Below are 23,567 nucleotides of genomic sequence, written 5' to 3' on the forward strand. Positions count from 1 at the left end.
AAATATAACTGAGGTGAAACAAATAGGTGTGAAAACATGAAATCTAGATGAAAGCTGAGAAAATCTGATGTAATTAAGTCACATTCTTCCCTGGAGTTTGCATTTAAAGGTTAGTTCAAGCATGTCTGATTTTATGATGTCATTGGGCCATTGTGGGTGGAAACTGGAGCACCCAGAAGAAACCCACGCAGACACTGGGAGAATGTGCAAACTCCACACAGGCAGCTGCCTGAGACTGGAATTGAACTGGGTCCCTGGGGCTATGAGGCAGCAGTGCTAACCACTGAGCCACCATGCCGCCCTGGTTTATGACATGCCCCTGGCTCAAAGTACAATCCCTCCAGATAAAAGCAAAATACTACAGATGGTCAGTATCAAAACAGAGTTCCCACTAATTTCTTTTTTAATCAATGTGGACCTGTGAGACTTGTGGCCACACCACGTATGTGGACCCTCAGATCAGCTGCAGTTTAAAGCCAGTGTTGCACCTGAAGTTAAAATAGACAATAAACAATAGGTGCAGGAGTAGACCATTCTGCCCTTCGAGCCTGCACCACCATTCAATATGATCATCCTTAATCAGTATCCTGTTCCTGCCTTATCTCCATAACCCTTGATTCCACTATCCTTGAAAGGTCTATCCAACTCTTTCTTAAATGAATCCAGAGACTGGGCCTCCACTGCCCTCTGGGGCAGAGCATTCCACACAGCCACCAGTCTCTGGGTGAAGAAGTTTCTCCTCATCTCTGTCCTAAATGGTCTGCCCCGTATTTTTAAGCTGTGTCCTCTGGTTCGGCATTCACATCAGCAGAAACAAGTTTCCTGCATCCAGAGTGTCCAATCCTTTAATAATCTTATGTCTCAATCAGATCCCCTCTCAGTCTTCTAAACTCAAGGGTATACAAGCCCAGTCGCTCCAGTCTTTCAGTGTAAGGTAATCCCGCCATTCCAGGAATTGACCTCATGAACCTATGCTGTACTCCCTCAATAGCCAGAATGTTTTTCCTCAAATTTGGAGACGAGAACTGCACACAGTACTCCAGGTATGGTCTCACCAGGGTCGTGTACAGCTGCAGATGCACCTCTTTGCTTCTATACTCAATCCCTCTTGTAATGAAGGCCAGCATGCTATTAGTCTTCTTCACTACCTGCTGTACCTGCATGCTTACCTTCATTGTACAAGAACACCCAGATCTCTTTGTACTGCCCCTTTACCTAAATTGATTCCATTTAGGTAGTAATCTGCCTTCCTGTTCTTGCCACCAAAGTGGATAACCACACATTATTCCACATTAAACTGCATCTGCCATGCATCTGCCCACTCACCTAACTTGTCCAGGTCACCCTGTAATCTCCTAACAACCTCATCACATTTCACCCTGCCACCCAGCTTAGTATCATCAGCAAATTTGCTAATGTTACTATTAATACCATCTTCTATATCATGAACATATATTGTAAAAAGTTGCGGTCCCAGTACTGGTCCCTGCAGTACCCCACTGGTCACTGCCTGCCATTCCGAAATGGAGCCGTTTATCACTACTCTTTATTTCCTGTCAGCCAACCAACTTTCAATCCAGTATTTTGCCCCCAATACCATGCGCCCTAATTTTGCTCACTAACCTCCTATGTGGGACTTTATCAAAAGCTTTCTGAAAGTCCAGGTACACTACATCTACTGGATCTCCCTCGTCCATCTTCAGAGTTACATCCTCAAAAAATTCAAGAAGATTAGTCAAGCATGATTTCCCCTTCATAAATCCATGCTGACTCTGTCCTATCCTGTTACTACTATCCAGATGTGCTGTAATTTCATTCTTTATAATAGACTCCAGCATCTTTCCCACCACTGAGGTCAGACTAACTGGTCTATATTTTCCTGCTTTCTCTCGCCCACCTTTCTTAAAAAGTGGGACAACATTAGCCACCCTCCAATCCGCAGGAACTGATCCTGAATCTATCGAACTCTGGAAAATAATCACCAAAGCATCCACGATTTCTCGAGCCGCCACCTTCAGTACCCTGGGATGTAGACCATCAGGCCCCGGGGACTTATCAACCTTCAGACCTAACAGTCTCTCCAACACCAATTCCTGGCAAATATAAATTCCCTTCAGTTCAGGTCCTTCAGCCACTGTTACCTCTGGGAGATTGCTTGTGTCTTCCCCAGTGAGCACAGATCTGAAGTACCGATTCAATTCTTCTGCCATTTCTTTGTTCCCCGTAATATATTCCCCTGTTTCTGTCTTCAAGGGCCCAATTTTAGTCTTAACCATTTTTTTGCCTTTCACATACCTAAAAAAAAGCTTTTACTATCCTCCTTTATATTATTGGCCAGTTTACCTTCGTACCTCATTTTTCCTCTGCGTATTTTCTTCTTAGTAATCCTCTATTGCTCTTTAAAAGCTTCCCAGTCCTCAGTTTTCCCACTTATCTTTGCTATGTTATACTTTTTCTCTTTTAACTTTATATGTTTCTTAACTTCCCTCGTCAGCCACGGCCACCCATGCCGCCTCCTAGGATCTTTCTTCCTTTTAGGAATGAACTGATCCTGCAACTTCTGCATTATACACAGAAATATCCGCTGTCTTCAAGGGTCCAATTTTAGTCTTAACCATTTTTTTGCCTTTCACATACCTATAAAAAACTTTTACTATCCTCCTTTATATTATTGGCCAGTTTACCTTCGTACCTCATTTTTTCTCTGCGTATTTCCTTCTTAGTAATCCTCTGTTGTTCTTTAAAAGCTTCCCAGTCCTCCGTTGTCAAATAGATTGGGTGCTGGAGAAACTCAACAGTTCTGGCAGTAATAAAACTAAAAAATGCAATGGATGCTGGAAATCAGAGACAAAAATAGAAATTCCTGGGAAAACCAGCAGGTCTGGCAGCATCTGTGGAGAGAAATTACAGATGAAATTTCAAATTGGTTAAGACTGTTCTTTCTGTTTTTAAGAACAATCTTTTAAGGGGACTTTGTACTCTAGAGTTTTACTGGAGTCCACGTTAACTCTGTTTTCTTTCCCCTGCGAGACCTGCTGAGTTTCTGCCTGTTTTTATTTCATCATCCCACTAATCTTGGTTGAGACTGTCCTATGACATTGAAGGTGTTGGCCACCAAAGAAATCTACGTTTGCTTTTATATGTGTATGTATGTATGGATATAAGGGAGGACATTCCCATTGGTAGATGTGTCCTGAACCAGGGATCACAGTCTGAGGATTTAGGATGGAGATGGGGAGACATTTCTTTACCCACAGCTTGGTGAGCCTATGGAAGTCATTACCACAGGAAGGAGTTGAGGCCAAAACTTTGACTGTGTTAAAGAGATGGCTAGATAGCACTTGGGGAGAAAGCAGGATTAGGCTATTGAGTTGGATGATCAGCTATAATCGTGATGAATGGTGGAGAAGGTTTAAAGGGCCAAATGGCTGCCTCCTGCTCCTATTTTCTATGCTTAGTGTTTCAATGTATTGTCTTAAAATCTCTTTCAACTTTTGAATAGAAAGAAAATCTTAATTGCCCAGAAGTGTGTTCAAGGCTGCTCAGTGGCGGCATGGTGGCTCAGTGGTTAGCACTGCTGCCTCACAGCACCAGGGACCCAGGTTCGATTCCAGCCTTGGGTGACTGTCTGTGTGGAGTTTGCACATTCTCCCCATGTCTGCATGGGCTTCCTCCTCCCACAGTCCAAAGGTGTGCAGGTTAGGTGAATTGGTCATGCTAAATTGCCCATAGTGTTAGGTGCATTAGTCAGAGGGAAATGGGTCTGGGTGGGTTACTCTTCAGAGGGTCAGTGTGGACTTGTTGTGCCTAAGGGCCTGTTTCCACTCTGTGGGGAATCTAATTAATCAATCTGAAGTCTTCGATTTTTTTTTCTCTGGGTTCCTCAGTTTCCATTTTGCGGGTTCTGTTAGTAATGCAATGTGAACAGCCTGCAGTTTTCCCATTTTGTGCCCTGTCTCTAAGGATTAAATCTGTGGCCACTTCCACACACTTGCTCCTATGAAAACATGGACTGTGTAAGCAGTTCAGAAAATTCTTAACTTAAATCACCAACCTTATCTAAGCCAATGCAGTGGCTGCATGTTGTCTGAATATTGACCCGCCCTGTACCTTTTTGGTTTGTTTTCAAAGAAACGATTAGAGGAACTGCTCCTTAAATATCCCCCGGAAGAAGTGGAAACACGACGTTGGCAGAAGATAGCGGATAAATTAGGCAACCGGACTGCTAAACAGGTAATGATCAGCAGCAGTGTTGCAGTCTTGAGTATAGGGTTGTTATTTTTAATCAGCATCTTATCATATTTACTGATATTCGGTGTATTTCTGCAAATATCCATTGGAACAAAAATCCAATTTATCATCGTATGTGCAAGTGTTTTCTTGCATAGCTGCATACCCTGTAGCCCCTCGGATCAGTGTCTGGAGATCCATTCATATTTTCATTTAATTCACCTGGGAAGTTGCTGATATAATGTTGTCACATTTAGGTCTGGTAGTTCAAGATGGATGCAGAAGTGTAATTGTTAACTGTACTAAATTAATAATTTGGGATTCTTCAATCCAGGTCCTACCATGAAGTTGAATTCAGTAAATATGATATGCTTCTCGTTTGGCTTCAGACAAAAGAAGTTAGAACTTTCTCATTGGAGAGAAGGAGCCTAAGAGGAGATTTCATTAGAGATTTTCAAATTCATGAGCAGGTTGGATACATCGGGACAAGCTGTTCCTGCTCGTAATAGGAACAAGAGCGAGAGATCATAGATTTAAAGAAGCAAGGATAATATGGTGGGGAGGGAATTTTTTGTAGGTTGAATTTAGGTTATGAAATGCACTGCCTGAAACATTGGTAGAGACAGCTTCAGTTGAGACATTCAGGAGGGGCACTGGAGGATCTTTTGGATAGAAATGGTGCGCAGGGATATGGGCATGCAGGAGGAGATGGGCATGCAGCAGGAGACTAGAAATAGGTGATGATGCTTCTTTCCAGAGCCAGTACAGGCACAATGGGCCGAATGGCCACATTCTGTGCTATAACAATTCTATGAATCTGTGAAAAACGATGACGCATACAGCTGGATTGTTGTTGAAACCTTAAAGCAGATCACAGTCCTGCAGGGCACAGGGGCTGTATCATCTCACTGCATCTGACCTTGTGACTTCACTCACTTGCTACATGATTGACTCTTAATGCTTTTGTGGAGTAGCCTATTAAAACACTCCTCTCTCAGAGTCATAGAGATGTACAGCATGGAAACAGACCCTTCGGTCCAACCCGTCCATGCCGACCAGATATCCTAACCTAATCAAGTCCCACTTGCCAGCACCCGGCCCGTATTCCTCCAAACCCTTCCTATCCATATACCTATCCAGATACCTTTTAAATGTTGCAATTGTACCAGCCTCCTCCACTTCCTCTGGCAGCTCATTCCATACACGTACCCACCCTCTGCGTGAAAAAGTTGCCCCTTAGGTCTCTTTTATATCTTTCCCCTCTTATCCTAAACCTATGTCTTCTAGTTCTGGACTCCCCAACCCCAGGGAAGAGACTTTGTCTATTCACCCTACCCATGCCCCTCATGATTTTATAAATCTCTATAAGGTCACCCCTCAGCCTCTGACACTCCAGGGAAAACAGCCCTAGTCTATTCAACCTCTCCCTGTAGCTAAAATCCTCCAACCCTGGCAACATCCTTGTAAATCTCTTCTGAATCCTTTCAAGTTTCACAACATCCTTCCAATAGGAAGGAGACCAGAATTGCATGCAATATTCCAAAAGTGGCCTAACCAATGTCCTGTACAGCGCAATGTGACCTCCCAACTCCTGTACTCCATACTCTGACCAATAAAGGAAAGCATACCAAACGCTGCCTTCATTACCCTACCTACCTGTGATTCTACTTTCAAGGAGCTGTGAGCTCTTTGTTCAGCAACTCAGTGGCTTTTAGTTTCTTGTTCATAATTGCTTTATTAAATAAGCATTTTCCTCCTGGAATTATATATCTAAGCCTCTGCTTTTTTTTTAGGTAGACAGGAAAATTGAGGAAGAGCACAGTTCTCCCCAGAGTTTTGGATAATATTCATCTCAAACTAGCCTCATTAAATGCATTATTATTTAATTTGTGTTGGTAGGAATTTGCCGTTTCATATGATACAGCAGTGATTAATTTTCTAAAGTGTTTGGTATTTCCTGAGGTTGACTGCCACATTAAATAGAAGCCTTAACTAGTCTTGAATGATCAAATTTTTGCACACACTGTAATGAATATGAACTTCCCTGGTACAACAGAAAGGCAAATTAGAAAAATATGAGCTCTTGAGTTTGATGAGCTGCCATGCCTGAAACTTTAGCCTTTTTATTTCCTTCTCCCCCCCCCCCCCCCCCCCCCCAAACAGTACTAATATTTATTTTCATCTGGTTATTTTGTGCATGTCTTTTCCTCCAGGTTGCCAGCAGAGTGCAGAAGTATTTCATTAAATTAGCTAAAGCTGGAATCCCTATTCCGGGCAGAACACCGAACTTGTACTTGCATTCAAAAAAGGTATTGTGCATAAAACATAGCGGTTAATGTGTAGCCATTTCCTCAACTCTCATTAACATTTGTTATTTTGTTTTCTTTTTACGCAAACTAACTTTCCCTAGTTTCTGTGAGCTTCCACCCTCCTGCGGTTGGTTGTTAAGGCAATGTGAACTTGATAAATGCCATTACTGCAATTCCTTAATTGCTCCACTAGGTGGTACACTTGTACTGCTCTCTGGGCCCTCTTTGATTCTCTCAATCAGATGTTCTAAGCCCTGTAATTCTAAGCTTGTGAGGTTGAATACTTTACAAGAATAAAATACTTTTAATGTTCCCATTGTGGAATTAAAGGTACTGCTCTGGTATTCCTGACATCATTTGAATTTCTTACCTTGGGACAAGCATAAGAGCACTTGCCCCAAGTCCATAAAAGCAAATTACTGCGGATGCTGGAACCTGAAAGCAAAAGAGAAAATGCTGGAAAATCTCAGCAGATCTAGAAAAGCTTTGACAAAGGGTCAGTTAGATTCGAAACGTCAGCTCTTTTCTCTCCTTACAGATGCTGCCAGACCTGCTGAGATTTTCCAGCATTTTCTCTTTTGGTGCCCCGTATCCATTCCTAAAGGTTGGCAATAAGCTTGGCTGAACTTTGAGTTCCGAAGGAGAGTCACTGAACCTGAAACGTTAACTCTATTTTCTCCCCATGGATGCTGCCAGATCTGAAAAATGTGTTGCTGGAAAAGCGCAGCAGGTCAGGCAGCATCCAAGGAGCAGGAGAATCGACGTTTCGGGCATAAGCCCTTCTTCAGGAATCCTGAAGAAGGGCTTATGCCCGAAACGTCGATTCTCCTGCTCCTTGGATGCTGCCTGACCTGCTGCGCTTTTCCAGCTCTCATCTCCAGCATCTGCAGTCCTCACTTTCTCCATGCTGCCAGATCTGCTGAGTTTTTCCAGCACTTTTTGGTTTTGTTTCTACAATTACAGCATCTGCAGTTCTTTCGATTTCAATTTGCATTAGGAGGTGGTTCTTTAGGTAGGCATTGTATGTTAGGGGTATACCCACTCTGAGTTACAAAGCAGGACCTGGAGTGTAGTTATCTCTGGGCGGTGATCTTTGGTTCTCTGCCTCACCGCCTTCTTAAGCAGGGGATTCAGAAAGTGCACAAGAGGGGGAAAAAATTCTCCTCATCTCTGTCCTAAAAGGGTGACCTCCAATTTTTAAGACCGTGCCCCATAGTTCCACCCACAAGAGCAAATATCCTTTCCACTTCCACCTTGTCAAAGCCATTCAGGATTTCATACACTTCAATCCAGTCGAACCACACTGTGTAATCATCAGTGTAGAAAATGTGTTGCTGGAAAAGCGCAGCAGGTCAGGCAGCATCCAAGGAGCAGGAGAATCGATGTTTCTCATGCCCGAAACGTCGATTCTCCTCCTTGGATGCTGCCTGACCTGCTGCGCTTTTCCAGCAACACATTTTTCAGCTCTGACCTCCAGCATCTGCAGTCCTCAGTTTCTCCTCTAATCATCAGTGTAGTCAGGTCCAGTCTGTCTGCTTCCCTCAAGACAGCCCACTTATCAGATATCGATCCAATAACTCTCCTCTGAATTGCATCCAATGCAATTACATCCTTCTTGAGAAGGAGACAAAAGGCAGGAGTTTTACTGATGGAATCGGCCACACTGAACTGGGATGGAGTCCATCTCCTGGCAGAATTGATAATTGCAAAGATGGAAAAGTCTTTAAACTAGTTAAGATTTGGAAGTGCAGGGGGCATCTACTACAATGTGAGCAGCCTAATTATTAACCAAAATTGGGCAGGAGAGCAATGGAAATAATAAAGTAAAGGAGGGTATTGCTGCCAATAGTGAGAGAAGCTCTGATTAAAAATGAGTTAACAGTGTCTGTATAGTGATGTACACAATGCTTACAATAAAGCAGGGGAGGTTATTGTGTTTGGATGATTTGGGATCAATGAGGCATATCTACAGAACAATCATGACTGGGAATTAAACATTGCAGTTTGGAAAGGATAGTGTTAAATGTGAGGTGGAGTTGCTATATGTACAGATAACGCACCATAGAAGGGAACAGCACTGGTAAAATGAAGATGCGGTCCAGACTTGCCATACCCCTCGCCAAGATATGGCATCAAGAAGTCCTGGAGAAACTGGAATCAGTGGGAATTGGGGAAAATTCTCTGCTGGTTGGAATCACTTTAGGGAGATGGTCGAACTGTTTCAGGTTAGCTTAGGACATGTCTGCACAAGTTGCTCAGGGTCAGTTCTATTAATTAATCTCTTTAGGCATGTTATGACACATCTCTGGAGCAGGTGGGATTTGGACGAGAGGTAGGGGTGCTACCAGAGCGCCAAAAGAGCCTTCTGGTTTCTTAGGATAGTGTAATAGGTCCAGCTGCTTCATCAATGTCCTTCCCTCCATCATACCGTCAGAAGTGGGGATGTTCACTGATTGCACAATGTTCAGCATCAGTCACAACTGCTTAGACACGGAAGCAACAAGATCTGGACAATATCCAGGCTTGGGTTGAAAACTGGCAAGTGACATCAAATCACACGTATACCAGTCAATAACCATCTCCAACAATAGTCTCTAACCCATAAGATACTGAAGCAGAATTAGGTCATTCAGCCCATCATGCCTGTTCTGTCATTCGATCATAAATGATCCCTATTCTCCTGCATTCTCCCTGTATCCCTTGATCCCCTTATCACTCAAGAACCTATCTGTCTTCAATATCTCAGTGACTTGACCTCCACAGCCCTCTGAGGCAATGAGTTCCATCAATTAACCTTTGCCTAGCAGAAGAAATTTCTCTTTACCTCAGTTCCAAAGGATCATCCCTGCTGTCTGAGGCTGTGCCCTGGGGTCCTAGTCTTTTCTAGTGGAAACATCTCCACATCCACTTCTTCCAAGTCTCGCAGTATTCTGTAAGTTTTAATCCAATCATCTTTCATCCTTCAAAACTCCATTGTGTACAGATCCAGAGTATGACAAGCCCTTCATCCCTAGGATAATTCTTGTAAACCTCTTTGGATTCCCTCCAACCATTGAGGTCTTGGTAATTGACCAATAGTTTCCCGTCTTCTGCCTGCCTCCCTTCCTTCTTAAACAGGGGTGTTATATTAGCCATTTTCCACTCCTCTGGGACCTTACCTGACTCCAGTACTTCCTGAAAGATCATCACCATTGCCTCTACAATCTCCTCAGCTATCTCCTTCAGGACTCTGGAGTGAAGTCCATCTGGTCTGCATAATTTATCCACCTTCAGACCTTTCAGCTTCCCTAGCACTTTGTCCTTCGTTATGGCCACTCCATTCACCTCTATCCTTTGATTGCCTTGAAATGCTGGTATATTGTTGTGAAAACTGATGAAACCGTTGTTCCTTGATATTAAGTGGTGTTACCATCACTTAATGATCCCACTATCAACATCCTATCATTGACTAGAAGCTGAACCAGACGAGCCGTATAAATGTAATGGTTACAAGAATAGGTAAGAAGTTAGGAATACTGCAGCGAGTAGTTCCCCTTCTGACTCCCCAAAGCCTGGCTACCATCTACAAGGAACAAGTCAGGAATATGATGGAATGCACCCCTCTTGCCTGGATCAGTGCAGCTCCAACAACACTCAAGAACTTTGAAACAATCCTAGACAAAGCAGGGCACTTGGTTGGCACCACATCAACAAACATCCCCTCCCTCCACCACTGATTGCCCGTAGCAGCAGTGTATACCATCCACAAGATGCCCTGCGGAAAATCACCATAGCTCCTTAGCACCTTCCACCCAAGGCCACTTCCATCTAGAAGGACAAGATCAGCTGATACATGGGAACGCCACCCCCTGCAAGTTCCTCCCGAAGTCACTCCCCATCCTGACTTGAAGATATATCGCCATTCCTTCACTGTCACTGGGTCAAGTTCTTGGAATGCTCTCCCGTACAGCATTGTGGGGATATTTACACCAAATTCACCACAGTGATTTAAGAAGACAGTTCATCACCACCTTTGGCACGGGCGGCACAGTGGCTCAGTGGTCACAGCGCCAGGGACCCGAGTTCAATTCCTGCCTCGGGCAACTGTCTGTGTGGAGTTTGCACATTCTCCCCGTGTCTGCATGCGTTTCCTCCGGGTGCTCCGGTTTCCTCCCACGATCAGGTCAGGTGAATTGGCCACGCTAAATTGTCCATAGTGTTAAGTGCATTAGTTAGGGCAGGATGTAGGGGAATGGGTCTGGGTGGGTTGCTCTTTGGAGGGCTGAAGGGCCTGTTTCCACACGAGGGAATCAAATCTTTAAAAAAAAACCTTTGCAAAGGCAACCAGACAGCGATGCCTGCATCCCATGAATGAATGAAATAAATAAGAGTAAACCAGAACAGGTAAAAGAGGCAAAGTAGAAAATAGTGACCCAAAATATGCAGTTTAAGATGATCAAGTATTTCAACACAGATGAATGTGAGCTAGTATGAATTGGTGAGAGGATTAGAGAAATCACTTATTACTTGGATAGTGCAAGTCTAGGGGAACAAAGAAAGTGTAAATACTGATTTAAAATTGCACCAGTGGTTTGCAAGGCTGTAAAATTGAAGCCAAACACTGGCTTTATTTCCAAAGAGGGAAGATTGAAGATAAGAAAACTATACTAAATCTGTATCAGATGTTGATTTAGTGAGCTATGTACAATTCTAGTCACCATCTTCTAAAACGTATAGGCTCTGAGAGAGGATGTACAGGATGATGCACTATCAGGAAATTATCGACACAATGAGCCTGTACCTTTCGGAGAAAAGAAAGCTGAGGGGTGATAGATGTTTAAAATTATAAAGCACTTGATGGAGTGTCTGTAGAGAGAATGAGTTCCCTTGTTGGAAAGACCACACTGGAGGTCCCCAAGAAATCCAAATCTGAAGAAATTTCTTTACCCAGAGTATGCAGGGACTTTGGAGCTTGCTATCATCGAGCGATTGAAGTGAATTGTGTAGATTGATGTAAGATGAAGGCTTGTGAGAGAGAGGGGGAGATAGATGGTTCTGAGGATAGATTTATTCAGAAGGATGGAATGAAGATTATTTTTACTGTGTTGGGATCCACACAGTACTAGCAGCCAGCCTGCCATTAAGCTACCGTGGGGCGGCACAGTGGCTCAGTGGTTAGCACTGCTGCCTCGCAGCGCCAGGGACCCGGGTTCAATTCCAGCCTCAGGCGACTGACTGTGTGGAGTTTGCACGTTCTCCCCGTGTCTGCGTGGGTTTCCTCCGGGTGCTCCGGTTTCCTCCCACATTCCAAAGATGTGCAGGTCAGGTGAATTGGCCATGCTAAATTGTACATAGTGTTAGGTGCATTAGTCAGAGGTGGGGTGGCTTACTGTTCGGAGGGTCGGTGTGGACTTGGTGGGCCGAAGGGCCTGTTTCCATACTGTAGGGAATCTAATCTAATCTAATATTGACACAATAAAAATAGTATTGTTGGCAAATGACACATTTTATCTAAACTTTTTTTATCTGTACTCAACAAAACAATTCCTAAGAATATCAGTTTAAAGAGAAAACCAACATTTATGCTGTATGAGAGGGGAATGCATTAAATTGAAAATACTTGTGCTATGATGCTAATGGAAGTTTTATAACCCTGTAGGTTGAACATCTGAAGTAAACTATTTGCAACTCCTTGCTGTAGATCAGCTACGAAAGACTGTCTAATGGGAGGAGTGTGGTGTCACAGCCACTTAACAATATTAACTACACTGTCATGTTTGAGACTGCAGGCTGTTTATTTTTTTGCTTGGTGGTGTAAAAATGCATTGTTATGTGAAATTAATCCTTTTGCATTAATCTTCCAAAATATTTGTTGGTGAAAATTATTGAGTGGAAGTAAAGCAATGATTTTCCTTATTCCTGACACACACCATAAAACAGATGCTTGTCTTGTCATTGTAACAAATGAACCAAACACAGTCGCCTGAGCCAAAGTGAATTATACAAACTGATTGATGTGGGTGCTCAGGTATAATTCTGGGTTGTTTTATGTTTATATGAATTCTATTGTAGATGATGAAGGATTTAATTTTCTGATTCTGACCACATCAATAATCCGATAATTGTCCACGAAAGCCTCGTTTGAAATTTATAGCCTGTTTGCACTAATGATCGTGTTGAATCATAACTGAGGGTGAGTTGAAGTCCCTATGGACACAAAACTAAATAACAGAGCTGCATTAAAAAATCACCAAACTTGTCAGTGGCAAATTCACCACCTTTTAAACTATTCCGTCTCAATGAGGATTGAGCACGTGCATTTGCTTCTTAGCTTCTGCCAATAAAGCAGCCCAAAATAAACAAGATGTTTTAAACAGCCCCAGGAAGCTGCAAATCTTACTACTGTTTAGGGTGATACAAATTAAAATAATTGAAACAAAATTAAGAGAACCAGAACTGAGATGAAATTTATCTTCATGCATTAGATTGTAATGATCTGGAATGCACTATTTAAAAGGTTGATGGAAGCAGATTAGGTAGTAACTTTAGAAGGGGATTAGATATGTACTTCAAAACCAAGAATTTGCAATTGTTAGATTTTGGGAATTATTGGTCACAGTTGCCAAATCTGGGCAGTTAAATATTTGTGAGCAATTTTCAGAACGAGTGCTGGCAGCAGTTTAGTTAGTATACATAAATTAGGCAAATAAACAAATATGCAATCGTGACAGTTGAGGATGTTTCATTTATATAGAGCTTAAACTGGCTACTGGCATGGAATGTATCAGTAGGCTTAAAGTTGTGAAGGCCACATCTTGGTCTCTAGCTGTAGTGTTCAGGAACTCTTCCCTGGGTCTTCCTCCTTCTGTTCTATCTTCCATCCGGAGAAGACCATTTCCTGATGAGGATCACCACCGACAAAGACTCTGAGTCAAGGACTGCCGTTTTACCCTGATATAGCCTATTGTGTGGCCTGGTAATTTATGCTGTTGAATCATAGAATCCCTACGGTGTAGAAATAGGCCATTAGGCCCAACAAGTCCACACCAACCCTCCAAAGAGTATCCCACCCAGACCCAATCCCCTACCGTATTATTCTACATTTCCCCTGACTAATACACCCAACCGACACATCCCTGAACATGATGGGCAATTTAGCACGTCCAGTTCACCTAACCTGCACAACTTTGGACTGTGGGACGAAACCGGAGCACCCAGAGGAAACCCATGCAGACCATGTGCAAACTGCACGCAGATAGTCATACGAGGCTGTAATCGAAGCCGGGTCTCTGGCGCTGCGAGGCAACAGTGCTAACCACTGAGCCACCATGTGACCCCTCCTCAATCAATTGTCTGAATATCTTGACCCGCAATCGAAGGGCTAATACTTATGATATCCGGATAACCATTTTCCCCTTGTGCACCTCCATTTGAAGGTCAGCTGCCGTTCCTTTGAAGACCAAAATATCTTATTCTTCTAAATACTGATTTGGTAAATCTTTGATGTCAGCTCAGTGACCTTTCCTCCTGTGTTTTCATGTCCTAGAATTTTGTTTTATGATAGTAGAAGGCTAGCTGGTACAGAGATACAGGTGAGGTCTCAGGCTACACAGTAATTACTAAATATTTAAATATGGAATTTTAAAGTCATGAAGCTAAGAGACCCCAGTTTCCGCTACAGGTTTCTCATGTGGAACGGGGTTAATTGAATAGTTCTCTCATTAGGTGCAGAATCTGAATCGCCTGATGCTGCGTTTTCTGAAAGTCGTTTCAGTATATGCTGAAATGTGAAATAAAACAAACACCGGTCAGGCCCAAGGAAAGTCAGGCACTTAGCTGCTTTAAGTCCCTCATTATGTTACTGATGTTTTGAAAATTAAAGTTTGAAGCCGTCAAACTATCATTTTCATACATTCCGTATGACTTGTTTAAGAATTCTATAGTGGTAGTGTTTCTGTTTTTAATAATATAGGTAACGTAGGAACACAACGGGAGTAGACCGTTGAACCCCTCAAACCTGCACTAGTGTTCAGTTAGTTCCTGGCTGATCATCTACCTCAATGCCACACTTTCTCTACATCTCTGCATGTCATTGGTCTCCAAATATTTACTGATTTCTGTCTTGAACATGCTTGAAGATTAAGCTTCTACAACTTTCAGGAATAGAGAATTCCAAAGATGCACCATCCTCTAATGAGTGAAGAAATTCCTTTTTCTTGGTTTTAATCCTCATCCTGAGGTTCTGTTTCCTGGATTTAGACTCCCTGGCAAGAGGAAACATCATATTTATATCCACCCTTAATTTTTTAAACTTCAGTCAGGTCACCCCTTTATTTTTTGAAGCTGTAGGGGATACAGATGAAGTCTCCTCAATTTCTCTTTCTAGAACAGTCTTGGGGATAATCTGATGATATTTCCTCACGCTCTTCCTATGTCTTTCTAATTGCTTGTTATACCTGTATATGAACTTCTGGCATGGGCATCCACTGTACCCAATATATCACCATTTAAGAAATATTCTTCCTTTACTTCTCCCTGCCAAACACTTACCTTCACATTAATTCACTTTATATTTCATCTGCCATGTCCTCCTCCATTCACTCTGCTTTAACCATATTGTCCTGAAGCTTCCTCATAACCTCTTCACAGAGCATGTGATGTCACCAGTTTGATGTCATCAGCAAATTCAGAAAGTTGCAATTGGAACCAACATCCAAATCATTTCCACAGGTTATGAATATCTGTGGATCTAATATTGATCCTAGTTGGATGTTGGAGAGAGAGATTTTGAAGAGCGTTCTGAGTCCTCTATGTTGAGCAGCATGAATTGATCTCTATTCGAAGCTCCTTACTAATGCAGCCTGGCGAGGTCTCTGGAGACAGACTCCAAGGCACTGCCCCCCCCTTGCAGTAAACTGCAGGATCTTTGTACATTCTGCATGACAGTTGTTGCATGCAACATTAACATCAGCGCTTGCTGCCTCCCCTCTGACATTTATGCCTCTCGCCAGACATTTGCCATTATACTTATTATGGTGGGGTCAGACTTTCCCTTCTGCACTTCAGTAAATAACGTGTTTTCTCTTTCCCACTAAAATTTCGATGAAGCACTTCATTATCTTATTTGGTTGCCATGTGTATGAAGACTACAATTCTTACTGTGTAAATTACTGGCTTAGCTATCAATTCTCTTAAGCCATGGCCAGCTCCAGCAGTGCACCCTTTTACGTCCTTGGCCTAGGTGTCAACCTCACTAGTAACAACGTTCCACCCTGAGAATGATACAATTACTCTGTTAACCAATTCTTAATCCATACTAGCATATTTCTCTGAATCTCATGAACTCTAATGCTGTTTTCAAATGTCCTATGCGTAACCATCTCAAAATCCTTTGAAAAATCAAAATACATCGCATCACCGGTTCTCCTTTATTAACTGCAACTAATACCGTCAAAAAAAACGACCAATAATTTGGTTAAACATGGTTTCCATTTCATAAGCCAGCTTTACCATTTTTGTCTAAAAATCTAGTTATCGTATCCATTATAATAAGTTCATAAGACAGAGGAACCATGTGATCTTGAGGGGTGAGATTATAGATATTTATAAAATCATGAGGGGCATGGATAGAGTGAATCGCCAAGGTCCTTTCCTCAGGGTAGCGGAGCCCAAAACTAGGGGCATATGTTTAAGGTGAGAGGGCAAAGATTTAAAAGGGACCCATGGGGCAACACTTTCACACAGGGTGGTACGTGTATGGAATGACCTGCCAGAGGAAGTGATGGAGGCTGGTAAATTACAAAATTTAAAAGGCATGTGGATGGATACAGGAATAGGAAAGTTTAGAGGAATATGGGCCGAATCTGGATATAGGTTTGCTCGCTGAGCTGGAAGGTTCATTTTCAGACATTTCGTCACCATACTAGGTAACACCTTCAGTGAGCCTCCGGATGAAGTTTGGTCCAGAGGCTCACTGAAGATGTTACCTAGTAGGGAGACTAAACGTCTGAAAATGAACCTTCCAGCTCAGCAAGCAAACCTACATCCAGAACCTCAACCTGAGCTACAAATCTTGTCAAAACTCGATATGAGCTGAATGCTGGGAATTTAAGATATGTGGTCAGCATGGATGAGTTGGACCGTAGAGTCTGTTTCTGTGCTGTATATCTTTTGACTCTATGACCTTACCCTGAGTTGATAACCTATGATCCTAGACTCTCCCACAATGGGAAGCAAAATAATCATTGGAGAAAAAAATTGAGGAAATAAATGCAATAAGTATCATAGAAACAAAGCGCTGAGGAAACTAATGGGGCTATAAACGATAAGTACCTAAGATCCGATGGGCTGTATCCATGGACATTAAAGGAAGAAGCTACATCAGTATCAATTGATGCATTGATAGTAATCCTCCTTGAAGAATTCCTAGATTCTGGAAAAGTCTTGAAGGATTGGGAAACTGCCAATGTCACACTCTTATTCAAAAAGGGAAGAAGACAAAAACAGATGACAATATTCTAGATGGGGTTAGCATCTAACGTTGTTGGGAAATGTTAGAATCTATTATATGCAATGTAATAGAAATGAGAAATGCAGAATATAATTGAGCAGAGTCGGCCTGGTTTCATGAAAGGGAAATCATACCTGACAAATTTATTACAATTCTTTGAGGAGGTATCAAGCAGGATAGATAAAAGGGAAGCAGTAAATGTAATGTATTTGAACTTACAGAAGTTTAATAAGGTATCATGTGTTAAGCTATTTAATGAGACCATGGTGTTGGGGTAGTCTATTAGCATAGAGGATTAGCCAACTAACGGAAAACGGAGGTGGGATTGGGGGCATTTTCAGAATGGTAACCTGCAACTAAACTGTAACAAAGGAGTGCCAATAATGGAACATTTTTTGAAATTGAAAAATGCAGCAACATCAATCTTGTACTTCAGCTTTTTAAAAAAAAAAGACTAAAGACCTAAATGCAAATTGAAGACCCTTACTTTTACTTTGAAGATTAGAAATATTCATGAACCCCACTTGCCAGTCAGCTGCTTTCCCTGCACTCCTGTCACGCTGTGGTTCATGATGTCACTCTGTTCCTGGTATCACTGCCAAGTAGGCCCCTCGGTCTTCACCATTTATCCCCTCCCACTCTCCTCTCGCTCTGGAGAGTTTACTTCAACTCAGGCTGTAATAAAGAGAAGTAAAGTTTAAAAATAGTTATAAAATGCACCATGTGGCAAGTTCAGATTCTGCTTGTGCCTAAGATTTTACGTGCAATTTATAGTCATTTTGAACAGGTCTGAGTGCAGAAAAAAATACTTGGGTTCTCTGGTGTTTTGAGAGTGGTGCAATGTTAATGAGCTAAGGTGTTTTCAGAGAAAGAATGAAACAATGAGGATATTATTGTGCATTAGTAAAATTGGTGCAAGACAGTTCTGTGTAAATTTTCTGAGAGGGTAGCCTTTATACCAAAACTTTAGGACGTTCTACAGCAATGTTGACTGACTTCAATGCTTAATGCATGAAAAAGAATTCAAATGGGAACTAATTGGGTGCACTTATGGAGTGACACTACCTAGTCTGAATTATGATAATATTTCTGAGAAACGTAACAAGTATTTCAGAGAAAGATATCATACGTGATCCAATCTTCATTATCTTCTAATAGAGTATGTAAAGTGTTAGTTTTATATATCAGAGAAAATTTGAACCTACATGGTTGCTACTGAAGATCACAACAATTCTGTTCAGAAAAGAGTTTACAGTTCCACCAAGTATCTTAGTCCTGATGCCTTACTCAATTGCTGTAAATTGAACACTGGTTTCGGTTGAGATTCCCTACCCATGCACTACCTGGTAGGGTATCGAAATGGCCTGTGAGTTGGCTGGTATTTCATTTGATGGAATATATTGTCATGCAAGTCAGGAGAAGAAAGAGGCTATTCTCAGTCTCGAGTCTTCTCTGCCATTCAGTAAGGTTATGGGATCGGATTGTGGACTTCGCTCCAAGTACTTAGTTGTCCCCAAAGTTCTGGATTCCCAGTCGATCAAATATCTGTCGTTCTGCCTTGAATATTTTCAATGACCACTGCATAATGGAAGAAACTTTCACGGTACTTGAAGAGAAAATGTTTCTCCTCGCCTCTTTCTTAAATGGGAGATCCTGATTTTTAAACTGTGTTCCCTATGCTGTCAGTATCCACCCTGTCAAGTTCCCTCAGGAATATGTATGTTTCAGTAAGATCACTTGTCATTCTCCTGAACTCCAGTCGATAAGGGCCGAATGTATCATATCTTTCCTCATCAGCAAATCTCTTCATCTCAGGAGTCAATTGAGTGAAACTTCTTTAAATTGTTTATAATGCAATTATAGATATTTTGATCAACCAATTCAGACATATTTTGACATGCCTCTTGAACAGGTGAGACTTGAACCGAGATCACCTTGCCCAGAGGTAAGGACACTACCACTACATCGCAATACAGTTATATACTTTCTTAAGAAAGGAGATCAAAATTATACACATGACCCCAGATGCTTTAGCAACACGTCCCTATTTTTAGACTCAACTATGTTTGTGAAAGATGCCAAAGTTCAGTTTGCCTTCCTAATCAGTTTCTGTAATGTATACTAACTTTTCTGATTCATCTGGGAGGGCACCCAGGCCCCTTTGTGTTGTGGAGCTCTCTGCAGTTTCTCTGCTATTATATTTAAGTTAAATCTTGGCTGTCAAAACTATATTTTAATCTCTTCATTACCTATTTGAAACTTTCTCATTCGTCCTTTGCATTTTAGTTCTATTTATGATTTTAGATTGTTTGCTTTTCTTCAGTTCTCAGTACATAGTCAGTTAATTTTTAAGTGCACTGTCCCTAGTCATGAGAGCCTTATTGTTTTCATGTTGTTTTTCTATTTCTTGTTAATGTTATTTTTACAAGCGAAATAATGTAGCTGATTAAAATTTAGAGGACGGTTATTTTGGCTACATATACTCATATGGATGTAAGGGAAGTGCATGTTGCTTCGGTAAGCACCACTGACAGAGGAAGTTTCTCGAATTATTTAGACAGTGGATGTCCTGCACTTCATGATTATGTCGTGTTTAGTCTGTTCCGGATTGAAATGCAATGCATAATAACAACAGTTATGTGCAATACTTCCCTTTTAGTCTTGTTATTCCCAGGAACACCTTGTTTTACTTATACTACTTTTGTGTCAATCTAGTACTCAAGGGCGGATCTCAAGAAGTCCTGGAATATTAGAGGCTTTTTTCAGATAGTACATTCTGCTTTTGAGTCGGTTGTGAAATGTTTTACACAATTTAAGGAGTGGAGTTATCCTGATGAATTCTTAACCAGTGCTATCGATAATAGATTATCAGGACATTCATTTGCTGTCAAAAGTGTGTAACATAACAAAAGTGACTGCACGTTAAAAGTAATTAATTGACTGAGAAGTGCTTTTGGATATTCTGTGTATGTTGTAAAGTACAATATAAATTCAAGTTTTTAATTCAGACTAATCTTCTGACATGGTGTAATATGCTGTTAAAGAATTCAGAATTGGAAGTGCTTGGGTCAGTTGATATCTATGGAGAAAGTTAATGTTTCTAGTGGGTTACAGCTATAATAAGGGTCGAGACCTGAAAAACGGGTTGGTCTTTCCACAGGAACTGTGTGACCTGATTGTGTAGCCTGATGTCGAGGTTGCATAAATGATTCTAAACTTGTGGGATTTTCTCCCCCTCAGTCTTCAAATAGACGCCAGCACCCTCTCAACAAGCATCTCTTCCGACCGTCCACGTTCATGACATCGCACGAACCTCCCGTCTATATGGATGACGAAGATGACAGGAGCAGCTTCTACAGCAGCCAGCTTGATGCAGCCGCCGACGAAGAGATCTCGGTAAGTTCCCCTTGAGGCCAGGTGACCCGGTATTTGTTGGTGTGGGCCATCTTGCACTGGGCCTTGTTCTTTAGACTTTTCCCCTTTATCTCAGAAAACTGTTGTGCTGCTAAGTGGTGATAACGGGAGTGCCTGAGATCTGGATGAAAGCTGAGCCAGCGGTGTATCTCCTTAACCAGTGTGATTTAAAGATAGAGAAAGAAACAGGAACCGAAGGTGGGTAAACTATACAAAGCAAAATTCTGCGGATGATGCATATCTGAAATAAGAGCAACCAAATAAGAGAGAAACTCAGGAGATCAGGCGACATCTGTGTAGAGAAAGTAGAGTTGATGTTTTGGTGAATGACCTTCCATCGGAACTGGAGAGGAAGAGAGAGATGAGTGTTTAAGCCAATGGAACACGTTTGTGGGCATAAAGGAGAAAGATCTGTGATGGGGTTAGGCCAAGGGAGGTTACGTTAAAAAATTAATGATGCAATAATGAAAAGAGCTAAAGACTAAAGAGCATAAAACAAAAGATTTTGTACAAATGTGGCGTGAATTGTTGCATAAAAATCATCTGAATGTAGCATCATATGGTAAAAACAACAAGCTCAAGACCAAAGTCAAAACGTGTGATGCTAGAAAAGCACAGCCAGTCAGGCAGCATCCGAGGAGCAGGAGGATTGACGTTTCGGGCATAAGCCCGTCTTCATGATTCTTCCTTGATGAAGGGCTTTTGCCTGAAACGTTGATTCTCCTGCTTCTCGGATAGTGCCTGACCAGCTGTGTTTTTCCAGCACCACACTTTTTGACTCTGATCTCCAGCATCTGCAGTCCTCACTTTCTCCTAGCAACAGTGCAACATTTGTCACTGGGCTTAATGACTGTGTCAAGCAGCATGATTCATAGATTATCTGTTCCATGCTGAAAGTTCCTGGATGATGTACATGTTCACATGTAGATTTACCACTTCACAGGCGACTGGTAAAAGGGTCTAGGAGGAGGGAGTGTGCTGCATGAATGAGGTTTCCTTGGTTTATGCCCAGCACATGTCTCATTTAAATAAAAGACTCTAAAGCCTGTTGCCTTTACTAACGGAAGTTTCTATTCTTTAGGCTTTGTTCATCAATGATTCATCTCAATTTACTCAAGCCGCATCAGATATTGTGTCCTTTGGTTATGTTACTTTTCAAATCTACATAATTATCTATATTTAAACTGTCAATGGGATAAAATTAACATAAAGGCAATTTCCTGATCAATTTGACCTTTCAAGGTGTTTCTGATACTACATTATGAATTAGTTTTAAATGTCTCATGAACGGTTGTTCTGTGAGAAATGTAAAGCTATTTTTTAAAAGTTTATTCATTTGCAGGATATGGGTATTGCTGGCTAGATAAGCATTCATTATTTTTGAGATGGTAGTGGCACTTACTTGAACTGTAATTTATCTGAGAGGATTCACCGCAGTGCTGTTAGGAAGTTTGACGATTTTAACCCTGTGGTATTGTTCCAAGTCAGGATGTGGCTTGGAGGAGAACCTTGGTAATGTTGCCATGGATCTGCTACCCTTATTATTTTAAATGGAAAATGTCCTGGGTTTCGAAGCTACTGTTGAAGGCTGGCACTTACTCCTGTCATAAGTTTAATTAAACTTATTATTTGCTCATTATCACACAGTTTTGAGGTCTCATGAAATATAAGACCATAAGACATAGGAACAGTAGGCCGTTCAGCCCATCAAGTCCACACTGCCATTTGATGAGATCTTGGCTGATCAGATAATCCTCAACTCCCCTTTCCTGCCTTTGCCCATAAACCTTGATTCCCTTACTGTTAAAAGTTCGTTTGTCTCGGCCTTGAATGTACTTAACGAGCTTCAGCAGCCCTCAGTGTTAAAGGATTCCTCATTTTCCCTATCCTGAGAGAAGAAATTCCTCCTCATCTCTGTCTTAAATGAGCATGACCCCTTACCCTGAGATTAGGACCTCAAATCGTCTAATCTCTCAGAAGGGGAAACAACCTCTTCGCATCCATCCTGTCAGTCTCCTAAAAATCTCATACGCTTCATTCTTCTAAACCCCAATGAGTATAGGCCCAGCCTTCTCAACCTGTACTCGTTAGACAGTCCCTTCAGACCTGGAATCAACCTTTATAAGGGGCATTTAACTAAGGCAAAACAGCCAAAATTATTCACCGTAATCTAGGTATGGTCTGACCTAATACCTTGTATATTTTTAGCAAAACCTCTCTATCTTTATAAATCCATTCTGTTTGAAAGAAAGGCCAAAATCCATTTGCCTTCCCTTTTACCTGCTGAGCCTAGATGCTTGCTTGTGATTTATGCAATAGGACTCCCATATCCCTCTGTTCTGTAGCTTCCTTACAGCCTTTATCCATTTAAATAGCGTTTAGTCCATTTATTCTTCCTGTCGAAGTGCATAAACTCATGTTTTCCCATGTTACCTTCCATCTGCCAAGTTTCTGCCCACACACCTAATCTGTCTATGTCCCTCTCCAGGCTACTTGTATCCTATCCACCACTCCCTTTCTCCATCTGTTTTTTTAATCATCTGCACTCTTGGCTCCAGTGCATTCACTTCATACGTTAATGACTTGGATGAGTATTGTAAATGATTGTGTCCCAGCTTTGATCCCTGTTGCACCTCGCTAGTTACAGGATGCCATCCTGAAAGTGCTCCCTTTTTCCCAACTGTCTATCTTCTATTAGTTAGCCAATCCTCTCTCCATACTACTGTACTACCTACAATAGCATGGACTGTTGTTTTTATTAAGTACCTAACATATGGTACCTTATCAAGCACCTTCCGAAACTGCAAACATCTTGCCTCCCTGCTTCTCCTTTATCCCTTCTGAATGTTACCCCCTCAAAGAATTCTAATACATTTATCAGTCATTGTGAGCTCATGCTGACTCTGCTTGATCAGATTATGGATTTTGAAATCCTCTTCTGTTGCATTCTTTGTAATAGACTCTCAAACATTTTCCCAATTACTTGAAGCTAACTGGCCTATTGTTGCAACTGTTGGCAGTGAGGTAGAATGAATCTCAATTTCAATACCATGAAGGTGAGGGGAGGAAGAAGTGTGCGTATAATCTGTATAAGGACAGAAATAAAAGCAAGAGTTGGCTTTATA

The 23,567-nt window shown here is 41.6% G+C and overlaps 1 protein-coding gene across 1 annotated transcript in view; it reads left to right on the forward strand.

The window, feature by feature from the left end:
* Positions 1 to 23,567, forward strand: part of zzz3 (zinc finger, ZZ-type containing 3) — a 129,705-nt gene that overhangs the window by 84,125 nt on the left and 22,013 nt on the right. The window contains exons 7-9 of the mRNA XM_087990414.1: positions 4,132 to 4,233; positions 6,444 to 6,539; positions 20,269 to 20,424. Coding sequence (XP_087846540.1) covers positions 4,132 to 4,233; positions 6,444 to 6,539; positions 20,269 to 20,424 — 354 coding nt within the window. The remainder of the gene's footprint in view (positions 1 to 4,131; positions 4,234 to 6,443; positions 6,540 to 20,268; positions 20,425 to 23,567) is intronic.

Source organism: Chiloscyllium plagiosum, unplaced genomic scaffold (assembly GCF_037043375.1).
Source record: "Chiloscyllium plagiosum isolate Xiang-an unplaced genomic scaffold, Cpla_swu_hap1 HiC_scaffold_9, whole genome shotgun sequence".
In the NCBI taxonomy this organism is placed as follows: domain Eukaryota; kingdom Metazoa; phylum Chordata; class Chondrichthyes; order Orectolobiformes; family Hemiscylliidae; genus Chiloscyllium; species Chiloscyllium plagiosum.